The sequence below is a fragment of the Stegostoma tigrinum genome, chromosome 1 (assembly GCF_030684315.1).
Source record: "Stegostoma tigrinum isolate sSteTig4 chromosome 1, sSteTig4.hap1, whole genome shotgun sequence".
NCBI lineage: Eukaryota > Metazoa > Chordata > Chondrichthyes > Orectolobiformes > Stegostomatidae > Stegostoma > Stegostoma tigrinum.
Genome location: NC_081354.1, coordinates 54,357,332 through 54,370,462, shown reverse-complemented (window position 1 = coordinate 54,370,462; position 13,131 = coordinate 54,357,332). Strand labels below are relative to the sequence as shown.

The following is a 13,131-nucleotide window of genomic DNA, read 5'->3' as shown; positions in this document are numbered from 1 at the left end:
ATAGAGAACACTGGAACATGTCATCATTTTCTAAAACAGGGAAGTCAACACCATTTACGAAGATCAGAAAACCAGGAGATAAAGCTGTTAAAGCAAAGTTGAATAAGTAGCATTAATCAATCTCCTCTATGAAATTGCTATTTTTCAATACTGAATTTTGATAAAGGGTTTTACTTGAAATGTGAATCATTTCCCTAATGTGCTCACAGACTTGTAGCATTTCCAGTATTTTCTAATTTCTGAAATGCTGGAAGGAAAGGTTCAAAGTATAGTGCGCCCTGGGCTTTATTAATAGGGCGTAGAATATGAGAGCCAGGAGAAGATGCTGAACTTGCATTAGACACTCGTTAGACAACAGCTGGAGTAATGCATACAGTTCTGGGTGTCACATTATAGGAAGGATGTGAATATTTCGGAGGAAGTGCAGAAGCGATTTACAAGAGTGGCTCTACAGATGAGAAACTGCTGATGATAGACTGGAGATTGGGACTGTTCTCCTTTGAGTCAAGGCTAAGAGGAGATCTGATTGAGGTTTTCAAAATTGAGACGGTGGATGGGGTGAAAAGGATCGACAAGATAAGTAGAAACTGTTCCCAACTGTAAAAGGGTCAAGAACTAGAGGGCACAAAAGTTTAAAAAGTGATTTGTAAAGCAAGCAAAGATGAGGTGAGAAAAACGTTTCTTTCGCCACCCCCCCACCCCGACACACAGTAAGAGGTTAGCGTTTAGAAAGCATTGCCTGGAAACGTAATCAAGGCAGGTCCAATTGCGGCAGTTGAGAATGTTGGACGATAATTTTGATGGAAATAATGTGCAAAGGTATGGGGAAGAAACAGCCCAATTAGCAGCATGTAATTATGCTCATTGTTGAATCAGTACAGACACGATACAGGCCCCCTCCTGTGGAGGATAGTAAAATGTAGGGGATGCAGAATAGATTGATCTTAGTAGGATAATAGGTCAGCACATCATGGGTTGAAGAGCCTGAACTGTGCTGGTCTATGCTCTATCATGCCACCGCAAGCATTGTAGAAAATGCCAACTGGTTAATATTTTGAGGGGGAAAGAAAACATTTTCACCCCCTGCAGTGGGCTCATTTCATCAGAACAAACTGAACACAGGCTTAGAGTTTCAGAACCAAATATATGTGTACTGTTTAACTAGATAAAATGATTTAGAAGAGAGTGAATGTAATGTCCACAACTGCCTAAATTACAAATGAGAGTGGGATAATAAAAGCTGTGAGGCTGATGTAAATTGACTGCCAAATGAAAGAGCTTGGTCAAGGTTTGGTTGGCATATAACATGGGGATACCAGCTCATCACACAGCCAGGTTTGAATGTCTCTTGGATAGATATATGCCTGTTGTCTGAAGGGCCCATTGGAGATATTTATCACTGCATCCTTAGAAACAGCAAGCAAAAATACTTCCTCTCCTCCAATCTTCCCAGTAAGTGCATCCACTAGGGAATGATTACATCAATGGCCTCCCCATCTGCTCATTATCCACTTTTCTTTTGGATTCAGACAAGAGATTGCCGCTTTACAATTCCCTCTAGAACCGAAATTCACTTTCAAACAATAAGTCATTAGTCTGCACCTTACTGCAGGTGAAGAACTAACATCACACCATTGACTGAAGCTTAATTAACAACAGACTCCTCCTTACATAGGAAAACACTAAGAGGAACAGGCCATTCAGCCTCTCAACCCTGTCTACACATTAATCCTAATCTGTAATTAGGCAATCTCAAAACAATATAGAAAACAGAAAATGGGTGCAGACCATTCAGCCCTGTGAGCGCCACCATTCAATATAGTCATGGCTGATCAAGCAATCTTAGCATCCCATTCCCACTTTCTCTCCATACCCTTGGACCCCTTTAACTGCAAGGGCCACATCCAGCTCCCTCTTGAATATATCAAACAAACAGTTCTCAGCAGCTTCCTGTGGGAGAGAATTCCCCAGGTTCACAATTCTGAGTGAAGAAATTCATCTCAGACCTGAATGGCTTACTCTTTATTCTTAGGCTGTGACCCCTTGTTCTGGACTTCAAGATTCAGGAACATTCTTCTCACATCTAGTTTATTCAGTCCTATCAAGATTTTGTATCTATAAAGACGTCCTCATTCTAAATTCAACTGACTAAAAGCCCAGTTGATCCAGGCTTTCCACATAACAATATTCCACTTTAATTCTTTATTCTTTAATATTTTACATGCTGCTAAGCTGTTAAGAACTATTCCTAAATTTGCTTTCCAAGGCCTCCCCTCCTTTTCAGGATATAATGGGAGGGGGAGTTAAAAAGGTTCGCGACTGGGAGGTGCGGTTGTTTATTGCGAACCTCCCAGTCGCGAATCATTTTAACTCCCCCTCCCATTCCTTAGACTACATGTCCACCATCATGGACCTCCTGCAGTGCCACAATGAAGCCACCCGAGGATTGCAGGAACAGCAACTCATATTCCGCTTGGGAACCCTGCAGCCCAATGGTATCAATGTGGATTTCACAAGCGTCAAAATCTCCCCCTCCCCCACTGCATCCCAAAACCAGCCCAGCTCGTCCCCTGCCCCCACTGCATTACAAAACCAGCCCAGCTCATCCCCGCCTCCCTAACCTGTTCTTCCTCTCACCTATCCCCTCCTCCCACCTCAACCCGCCTCCCTGACCTGTCCATCCTCCCCAACTAATCCCCTCCCCACCTATACTCTCCTTTCCACTTATCTTCTCCTCTCTCCATCTTTGGTCCGCCTCCCCCTCTCTCCCTATTTATTTCAGAACCCTCTCCCCATCCCCCTCTCTGATGAAGGGTCTAGGCCCAAAACGTCAGCTTTTGTGCTCCTGAGATGCTGCTTGGCCTGCTGTGTTCATCCAGCTTCACATTGTTATCTTGGTGTTGAGGCCAAAGTGGAGTTTTGCTCCCTGCATTTATGAACAGCCTCCTATGCTAATATATCCATTATAAAGACATTCAGTCAGTTGATTCCCAGGATGAAGGCACGATTTACCAAGAACAGCTAAACAGGTTAGACCTTTATTTGTTAGTGTTTCTCTTCTACCAGAGAAGTAAATGTATGGAATTCTCTACCTCAGTTATGGAGGCTAGATCATTGTAGATGAGTGACATTGATATTTTAAAGTATCAGAGCTTTAACAGCTACAATGAGCTCGCATGAGAAAGGGTTGATACCCGGGCAGATCAGTAATGACCTTGTTGAATGGTGAGGCAGGCTCAAGTGACTGAATTTTTGCTCCTATTTCTGATGTATTCATGATGCAGTTGCTCTACTGAAATGCACACTTAGACTGAGGACCCCAGCAAAGCAAAGCATTCACCATTTACCAAAAATACAGGAAAAGTAAGTGGCGTTACCTTCGTGAATTATCTGCAACACTTCTGATGATTTGTAATTATCATAAACACGTACATCAAACCCCAGATCTCTTAACCTATTTAAAACAAAAACACATGGTGACTACTTCATCTGCAAGTTTCTCTTTCTTTAATCATATCCTTAGGGTCTTTTTTACTAGCCATAATTCCCACCATGAACAATTAAAATAAGCCAATACCTATTCTGATTCGACGTGGAGAGTCAGTCTAGGGTGATGTCCATGAAGTGCTCTACTTCAAAATAAATTACTACTTGTGCAAGAAATGCATCAGCAAACCAAAATTCTACCCCACTTAAGCAGAATGCTGATGAAGCCCCTTACATAAAATTGCTAGCTCCTTACAAAAGGAGTGCAAGCCTATACATGCCTAAACTTCCAGCTAGGGCATTTAACCTAAAAAGGTATCACATGACCCGATTCTTATTTTAGGTCAACTTTTTAAATGCATGTTATTCAAATTAATTTTAAATCTTACGGGTAGAATTGGTATCCCAATTAGAAAATAAATGTAGGAATGAACTAAGGTGAAGTCAAGCTCCCACTTTCATGCTAACATGAGAGGGCATACATCATCCTGCAATTTGTGCTTATTTGCAAGAATGCAAATAATCTGCTCCTTGTCACACAAACTGTTGGGTTGCAGAGTACAGTCAGTTCTGCTATAATGTGACAGTTGCATTCCTGTGCAACGGCATGTTATAGAAAATCACGCTACAGAAATACCAGGGCCTGTGGGTAAAGTGGATTTGGGGCAAACCAAAGAACAAAAAGAGAAAAATCACTCAAAGCCTAAACAAAGGAAAGCATAATTTGAATAAGTGTTCAATTCATATCCAAGAATGAAACAAAAAATTTAACACTTTACCTTGAAAAAATGTCAAGTTGACTTGATGGGGGAAGGAGGTTGTACAGTACCTCTCACAGAAAGCATTTCACAACAAAGCCCGCAAAATGATCTTGGTGACGCCAGTGCAGAGACATTTTCAGCGCTAACACTGATGTCGATACGTACTCCTCCACGCACTGATGGAATCACGTTATAGCCAACAAGTTCGGTTTTTTACAGCCAATTCACATTGACAAAATGCATATTACTGCAGAACTGCTGTATGCACGGTGTAACAGTGCTACAGCTTTTAAGAGGTGCCTTTTATCCTTTTTTTTGAATGGAGGTTTTAACACAGTTGCCAAGTTGCCTTTTCCAAGCCAATAAAAAGTGAACAGCTTGTGAGGCTCTGGATCTTTTATTAAAAAAAGTTAGAATAATAGGAGCAGTACAAATGGGTACAATCATGCCCCCACAGAACAAGAGGTTTAGTTTAGCTTTCAGGACTTGTTAGCATTTTGAGGTTGGCTGTGGAAGTTGTCATACATCTCTCTGCCACAGCAGATGGCAAGAGTTCTCTCTCTGCCAGAAATTTGTCTTCATGTTCTTTCCTTCTGTTTGAGGCAATCTATTTTACCAAATTTGCTTTTGGCAAGGCTGTAATTATGGATATTAAACAGCAATTATTCAAATATAGTAATCGTTAAATGATCCATAATTAAGTTTTCCAATATAGAGTTAAAATTATACCAATTCTTTTTGTTTGTATTTTAACTGTCACACAAGAATAAAGTATGTTTTGCTTAAAGCAGAGTAGTGTGACCAATCGAATCACATCTGGGATGCAGCATCTTAACATATGTCTGTAAGTAAAAGTTAGGGTCTAGGCTGTCTCCTTGGTTATATTTTGAGGGGGTTTGGTCTGGTCCACAACATCTGCATGCTCTTATTTTCCTGACAAGTCACCGATTAATGCAGCTTTACAACAAACAGTCTAATATACCTTCTATCCAGATTGAATCTATCAGCATTTGTTCCTCCTCTTTCAGGTAAACCGAGGTACCAGAAAAAGCGCTCATGGTTGAAGATTAAAGCAATCCCCCGCCTGCTGTGTTTCATGTTGTATTCAACAGATGGATCCATGACATCATTGCTGTAACAAAAGTTCAGACAAATTGAGAACAATGAAGTAATAACGTCTGCCAAACTTTTGACTAACAGTTTCTGTGTTGACTAAATGTTGATGAAAACAAGATGACACCTTCAATTAGAGCACCAAAAGATGCTTATTGTTGAAAAATACACACATTCTGTTGAATCTTTTCATCTTGCACCCAAGACACAACAATTCAAACAGAGTAACCAACACTGATGCTGCATACACATGATGATTGGTTGGCTGTATGCATGTACAGTTTTGTTTTGTTTTGGTTTCTGTGAAGTAAAATGCACTTCAATCTTTTCCCCGGGTTATATATTATCATTCAACAACTTAGGAGCTAATCTCTTCTGTTCTATTATACCACTCAAAAACAATTCGTGTTATTCCCAAAACAATGGGTGAGATTTGTTTCCCCAAAACAATAAAAAGTGTCAATTTTTAAAGAAAGTAGCAACTGCCAATCCTAATTACATTGTTCCCAGTGCTGTCTATTTTGTTTCTACACAAGATATTTCATCATGCAGCTTATCCTCTGCATGATACAGCATAATTTCAAGGGAAGAAAATCCATCTATTCAAGGAGTTTCACAAACATGTTCTGCAATGAATTCTTTAGCTCTCATTGGTTAAAGTGTTGACCAAGGAAAAATTTAGCAAGATTAACCCTCCAAACGGTAAACGTAACAGGTTACAACTGGGACCATTTTTACAGCCACCCACTTAAATGCCATCTTTCTTTTGCATTTAAAAAAGGTAAGAAGCTTTTAGCCTGAAAAAAGTACTTGAAATAAATTCTCATCTACCAACACAAGAACGTAAGAGTCAGAAGGTGCAAAGTCATTTCACTCCTGAATCCTCGTGTGACCATGGTTAATCGGATTTTGGTCTCAATCCACTTTCATGGCTACCTATACCTACTTAGTTTACAAATCAGTCTACCTCTTCGTTAAAAATATTCAATGAATCTGCCTCTACAACTCTCTACGGAAGAATTCCAAAAAACAACTTACAACCCACAAGAAACAAAAATTCTCATCTATGCCTTAAAAGGGAAAGTGCTTTGGATAAAAAAGAACTGCATTCCCCAGTTCTGATATTACCCGGAAGGAGAAATATCCTTTTATTAATTATCAACCCCCATCAAGTCACCCAGGATCTTACATATTTCAATAAAAAAAGTTAACATTCTTCTAAACACCAATACAGGTCTCATTTGTCTAACCTTTCTCAAAAGGCAGCCCTTATTCCAAGGAATCATCTTAAGCTTTGTAGAACAATTGTGTCCTTACCTAACGAAGGACACCAAAACTTTAAGTGATAGTCTAGGTGTGATCTCAATCTCCTATATTAATGTAGTAAAAATAATCCTACATTTTCATTCCAATCCCCTTGTCATATACAGCAGCATTTCTTCTGTCTTTCTAATCACCTGCTGTATCTGCATACTAAGTTTGTGATTCAAGGAGTTGAGGGTTGAGGGTCATCAGATCAGCTATGATCTCAGTGAATGGCAGAGGAGGCTTGATGGACCGAATGGCCACCACCTATGCTGATCTTTTATGATACCGGGATACCCAGATCTTTCGCCGCCTCAAAGTTCTGCAATCTTCCAAAATACTACAATCTCTCAAATTTGTAAAATAGGTTTCTTTCCTACCGTTCCTGCTAAAGTCACCAAGTTTACATTTTCCTACATTATGCTCCATCTGCCAAATTTTCGACCCTTCACAATCCATTTACTACTCTTTCCAGATTCCACCTATTTCCTATCTTTGTTATCAGCAAATTTTACACAATCATACATTCTGTACCTTCATCCAAGTCATCAATTTGGGTGATAAATAGTTGAGGGCCCAGAACTAATACACTCATACATCTGGCCAAACCACAAAAACAACTTAGTAATGAAGCAACAAATTCTGCATCTATTTAAATCGAAGATCAAACATGATCTTGCTTTTATTCTCATTTGTAATATCATTCACAAGGTGTGAGCATTGCTGGGCATTTGAGGGGGCAACTAAAAGTCAACCATTTTGCTGGGATGTAGAATTACACATTAGCAAGACCAGGGCATATTTCCTCCTTGTATTGATTGAATTTTTAAAAATCATTTCTCACTATTTCTGACATAATCCTTTTATTCTCAATCTATTTAATTAAGTAAATATATACATTCCCACTCCATTCATGATCACTTTGAACAAGTACATGAGACACTGCAAAATATAGAATTAACAAGGTATTATTTATCTATTCTTTTAAAATAAAAATTGTAAATGTTGCAGAAATAAACATTAAAACATGCTAAAAACACCACACCAAGCCAAGGAATGAATTTTCTTTTCAATATTAAGTACACAAAGATCATTTCAACATTTGATTTCCAATTTTTATTTATATCCAATGCCAAAATTTGTATTTTGCTTCAAAAGCCTCTTGGACCATCAATAAAGTCTTTCAAAAATGTCTTTGTGGCATACTGATAAACATTGCTGTATGTTTACTGCTCTATTTAATTCCATGCAGTTTCTCATTCTTCAGCATTAATTAATTGTGCAAGGATCAATGATCTATCACTGTTGCACCATTAGCATAGGTGGAGAATGGGGAGAATAAGCAAAATAAAAAGACACCTTTAACTGATTTGGAGAAACATGATAAATGTAATACACCTCGTACTGATTTATCTTTTATACCAGTTAAAAATGCAGACAATGTCAAAAATCTGGTATTAAATTGGAACACATGACTGATCACCTATGACCGAGTCATCGTCTTAGAGACATTACTTCATTTACTTTGGTGATCAACCCTCCGGAATTGATATGGAAACCTCTAGAATTGAAGATTAAGGTCTACAAATCAGAACTTTACAACAAAGAAAGAGGCATTCAGCTAATTACATCTGCACCGGCTGAATAAACTGGCTGCTTATTTTAATTCCACTTAACAGCACCTGGTCTGTAGCCATGTAGGTTAATGCACTTTGGTTGTGGATCCAGGTTCCTCTTAAATTGAGTGTTTCTTCCTCAATTAGCAAAATTGGGCAGCTAACCCCAGAGACCTGCTACACTCTGGAAGAAGAAATTTTATGGACACTTAAATCTAGACCTCCAGTACAGAACCTCTTTGCTACTTCACCATTACTGGATATCATAAAGGGGATTTGAACAAAGTTGTGTGTTTTTACCTTTTGAAAAGTTTCATTTATTAATTATCAAACATCAGATATGGGATGGAGAAGGCTGTTTCACTAAGAATACCCAAGATAAAGTCGCCCTATTGTCTTATTCTGGCCAATTGGACATGTGCCTATGAGGTGGACCAATGGTGGGTGAGCAGTTAGAGACTGTATGATGAAACCATCAAGGAAACACCTGGCCAGAATCGGCAACCCTGCATGGTATTTCCCTCTCTTCCAACAAACAATGATTTGAAATGACTTGAAAGTGAATGTTATAAAATTGAGGTATATTATTGTTTTGGTTCAAAAAAAATGTATACCTTCGCAGAATTGTTGGAAAATCGACTTCACAGACAACTAAAAAAAAGAGACAAATTACCATTAGTACAAACTAATAACAAATGTTTGGAGAATTGTTCTACCAGTTGTATGCATGCATCAGCTGCTTAGACCTTGCAGATTTGATTAATGTAGTTGATAATCAGTACTTCATAAGTTCTCCAACGCTAATATCAACTTCTGCATCAAATTTATTCACTTCATCTAAAAGTCTACATATTCATAACAAAGTTTGATTAGTTAATTTTTGTTTAGAAATAGCACTTTGTAGAGGGGCATGATGAACATAAACTTAGTCCCACTTTCAGAAGAATTTTAACACTTAGAGGGGAAAAAAAAGTCTGCAAGCAAACTAAAGCAGGGATCTTAGGAAATAAATGGGGAAGCAGACCCAAAATACAGACGCACAAATGACTGGCCACCAGCAGGACAGTCAGGATATAGTGAGGAAACCACTCACACCCTCCTCATTTAGAATAGAATATGCTGTTTCAGAAATGGGAAGATGTCATTAGAGCGAGCAACAAATGCTTGTACAGTCAGTTTACCAATTACTGAGATTAAACTGCACCAGTACTGTTGCCCTTCTCACCAACTATAAAACCATAAGAATCAGGAGCAGAACTACACCATTTAACCATTTGATCATGGAATCCCTACAGTGTGGAGAAGCAATTCAGCCCATCGGGCCTGCACCAACCCTCTAAAGAATATCCCACCAAAACCCAGGGCCCTACCCTATCCCTGTAACCCCTCATTTACTATAGCTAATCCACATAGCCTCACATCCCTGGACTCTATGGACAATTTAGCATAGCTAAATCTACCTAACCTACACATCTGTGGACTGTGGGAGGAAACCAGAACAGCCAGCAGAACTCAGACAACTGGAGAACATGCAAATACCACACACAGTCACCAAAGGCTAGAATGGAATCCAGATCCCTGGCACTGTGAAACAGCATACTAATCACTGGGCCAGCATTCCACCCCCGCACAGTGATGCTTTTCTCAATCTCATTCTCCTGCCTTCTCCCAGAAACCTTTGATTTCCTTACTAGTCAAGAACTGGTCTGTCTTGCATACACTCAATGATTTGGCCTCTACAGTCTTCTGTGGCAATGAGTTTCACAGATTCACCACCCTCTGGCTGAAGAAATTTCTTATCTCAATTCTAAAGGGTTGATCCTTCACTCAGATTGTGCACATGGGTCCTAGACTCTAGCAATGGAACCACCATCACCAAGCCCCCTCTATCCGGGCCTCTCAAATTTTCTTGAGAAGTTAGAGTGAGATCCCCTCATCTTTCTAAGCCCCATTAAGTACAGACCCAGAGCCTCATTCCCCTCTCACACAGCAAGCCCTTCATTTCCAGGATCATTCCTGTAAACCTTCGGTGGGCCCCTTTCAACACCAGCACATCCATCCTTATTTACATGAGGTTCAAAACTGCTCACAAACATTTCAAATGCGGTCTGACCATAGCCTTATACAGCATCAGCAGTACATCCTTGTTCTTGCATTTAGCCCTCTCAAATTGAACGCTAACGTTACACTTGCCTTCCTAACAGCAAAGTGAAACTAAAGATTAACCTCGAGTCCCAATTTAGGATTACCTTAAATCCCTTTGAGTTTCAGATTTCCAAAGCCTTTTCCCATTTGGAAAATGCCTCTACCATTCCTACCAAAGGGCATAATCTCTCAAATTCCCATTAACACTAAATTTAAAATATAACCATCTAGGTCTTGTTTTTAAAATCAGGAGGAAATTCTGTGCATCCAAAATCTTGTAACAGGAGGTAATAAGAAATGTGGTTATTATGGATTTTTGGGGCTCCATCAGTTGGCAGTCTAACAGCTACTGACGAAGATCACCATGAACTCATGCTCCTTGTGGATCATGTTATCTCTATGCCACAGTACCCAGACAAAGGAAACCTTTATGGCTCTACATTTTGTTCACTGAATTAGCACAAGATCACTAGCATACCCTTACATTATTGTGGAGTTATCCAAATAGTATTGAAATGTGTAGCCAGAAGTACAACTAACCAAGTTGATTTAACCATGAAAAACACAAAAAGGTAGACAGTAGCAATATAATAAAATGTGAGGCTGGATGAACACAGCAGGCCAAGCAGCATCTCAGGAGCACAAAAGCTGACATTTCGGGCCTAGACCCTTCATCAGAGGCTCTGATGAAGGGTCTAGGCCCGAAACGTCAGCTTTTGTGCTCCTGAGATGCTGCTTGGCCTGCTGTGTTCATCCAGCCTCACATTTTATTATCTTGGAATCTCCAGCATCTGCAGTTCCCATTATCTCAGACAGTAGCAATAAATCAGATTTCACGTGATTACGGATTCCCATGATTAGCAACACAAAAAAGTAACACTTCATTTACTTAAGTAAAATTCAGACCACTTAGCTATCAGACAAACAATGTGCAAAACTGTCCATTCATTAAACAAGATGTACCAAAACTAGAAAGGTACTTGTTAGAACAGAAGCAGTAAAACCACTGAAGGACACGGTCAATGAATGGCTGCATGGTATTTTGAAGGGTTGGGGTGGGTGGGGGGGGGGGTAGAAAAACAAACAGATCATATTAACAATATTGCTAGAACAAAAAAGAGAGGATGAGGGCCTGCAAGCAGAATTTACGTAGCTAGGAAATAGATTAACAAGACCCAAAAAAAGTAGTTATCATCGCTGGATTTTAGTGCCAGGTGCTAATAAGCCTTCAAATACAAATGAACATGTGGCTGGAGGCCCAACACAAGAGGGTGGCTTTAGGATTTGTGACACAGATTGTTTAGGGGTTGTGGGACCTGTACATGTTGCTCCTGAACCAGAAATGGACCAGCATCTCTGCAGGGGGTTTGTTGGTGTTGTTGGGGAGGGTTCGGAGAAACTTGGTCGGGCAGGGGAGATCCTGAGAGAAAGTTCAATTGGGGAAATAAACAGCCAAAATTAGTGCATACAGCAAGGGAGACAAGGTGGCATAGAAATGGTCAGAGATACTGTGAAGCCTCTTCCAGGGATGCCTAACCTGAAGAAGTTATCCTCCTCCCTCCGGACCAACCTCAGGGAATCTCTCTCCCACTGCAACTCTCTTGTAATCTCTTCAGCCTTGAAACTGCTCGACCACATCCTAAAGCAAACCAGATGCCACAGCCACATCACCTTCCTCAGCACCTGCCTACAGAACTGGATCATCCCCAATGGACTACAGTCTACTTTCCAGCCTTCTCAATTTGGCCCCAACCGTGACCACCTCTACATCCAGAGGATTCAGACCCTTCAGCAACATTTCTCCCTGCGAGTCCTGAAACTGACAATCGCAGCCATGCGCTGGCATCTCCAGGCACTGCATTCCAGCCTACCCCAGCTCAGAGCCTCCTTCTCCCAGACCTGCAAAGGACCTCTCCTGTTTTTTATCCTCTGCAGGATCCACAGACTGAACACCCAGTTCTACTCAGCTTTACTGGACACCAAAAATCGTAACTACAACAAACTCACTGGCTCCTGCCACCTTAAAAAAGGATTCCCCCAACTCCCAATCCTGTCCCTGCACCTCCCCCACCACTGACCATGAGGACACGGCCGGTGAGCCGACCAATGACGTCACATCCGCCACCAGTGGGCACACCACTTCCAGGACCACGAACGCGACTGCTGCTGCAGTCACCACCTCCACTTCCAGAACTAACACCACACACATCACCCTCACCGCTGCCCATGCCGCCCCTCCCTCCGCAACTCCGCCCACAGCCAGCAACCCTAGAGAAAACAGCTACACTGAGCGCTGCTGAATCTTCACCATCCCCCCAGACCTCCCACTGAGGACGAATGGCCAGTCCTCAGCAAGGGGCTCATCTTTGTCCCCCTACAACCACACATCAACGAATACCAGTCACGTTTGGACATCGAGCAGTTTTTCCGCCACCTTCACCTCCACACTTACTTCTTTAACTGGGAGCCCAACCCTCCCTCCACTGACCACTTCATCTGCCTCCAACACAAGTTCTCCTCCTGGACACCATCCCCAGGCCTCCGACCCTCCCTCGACCTCTTCATCTCCAACTTCCGTCGAGACATCAACTGCCTCAACCTCTCCACCTCTCTCACCCACTCCAACCTCTCCCCAACAGAACGGGCCGCCCTCCACTCCAACCCCAACCTCACCATCAAACCCGCAGACAAGGGAGGCAGTGGTA

General features: G+C 41.1%; 1 protein-coding gene across 2 annotated transcripts in view; it reads right to left on the bottom strand.

The window, feature by feature from the left end:
• The window catches only part of LOC125455351 (caspase-6-like), a 41,011-nt gene that overhangs the window by 6,970 nt on the left and 20,910 nt on the right, over positions 1-13,131 (bottom strand). For both annotated transcript variants that reach the window (XM_048537145.2, XM_048537154.2), the window contains 3 exons: positions 8,896-8,932; positions 5,230-5,379; positions 3,378-3,454 (listed from right to left, as the gene is read on the bottom strand). In XM_048537145.2, the coding sequence (XP_048393102.1) occupies positions 3,378-3,454; positions 5,230-5,379; positions 8,896-8,932 (264 nt within the window). The remainder of the gene's footprint in view (positions 1-3,377; positions 3,455-5,229; positions 5,380-8,895; positions 8,933-13,131) is intronic.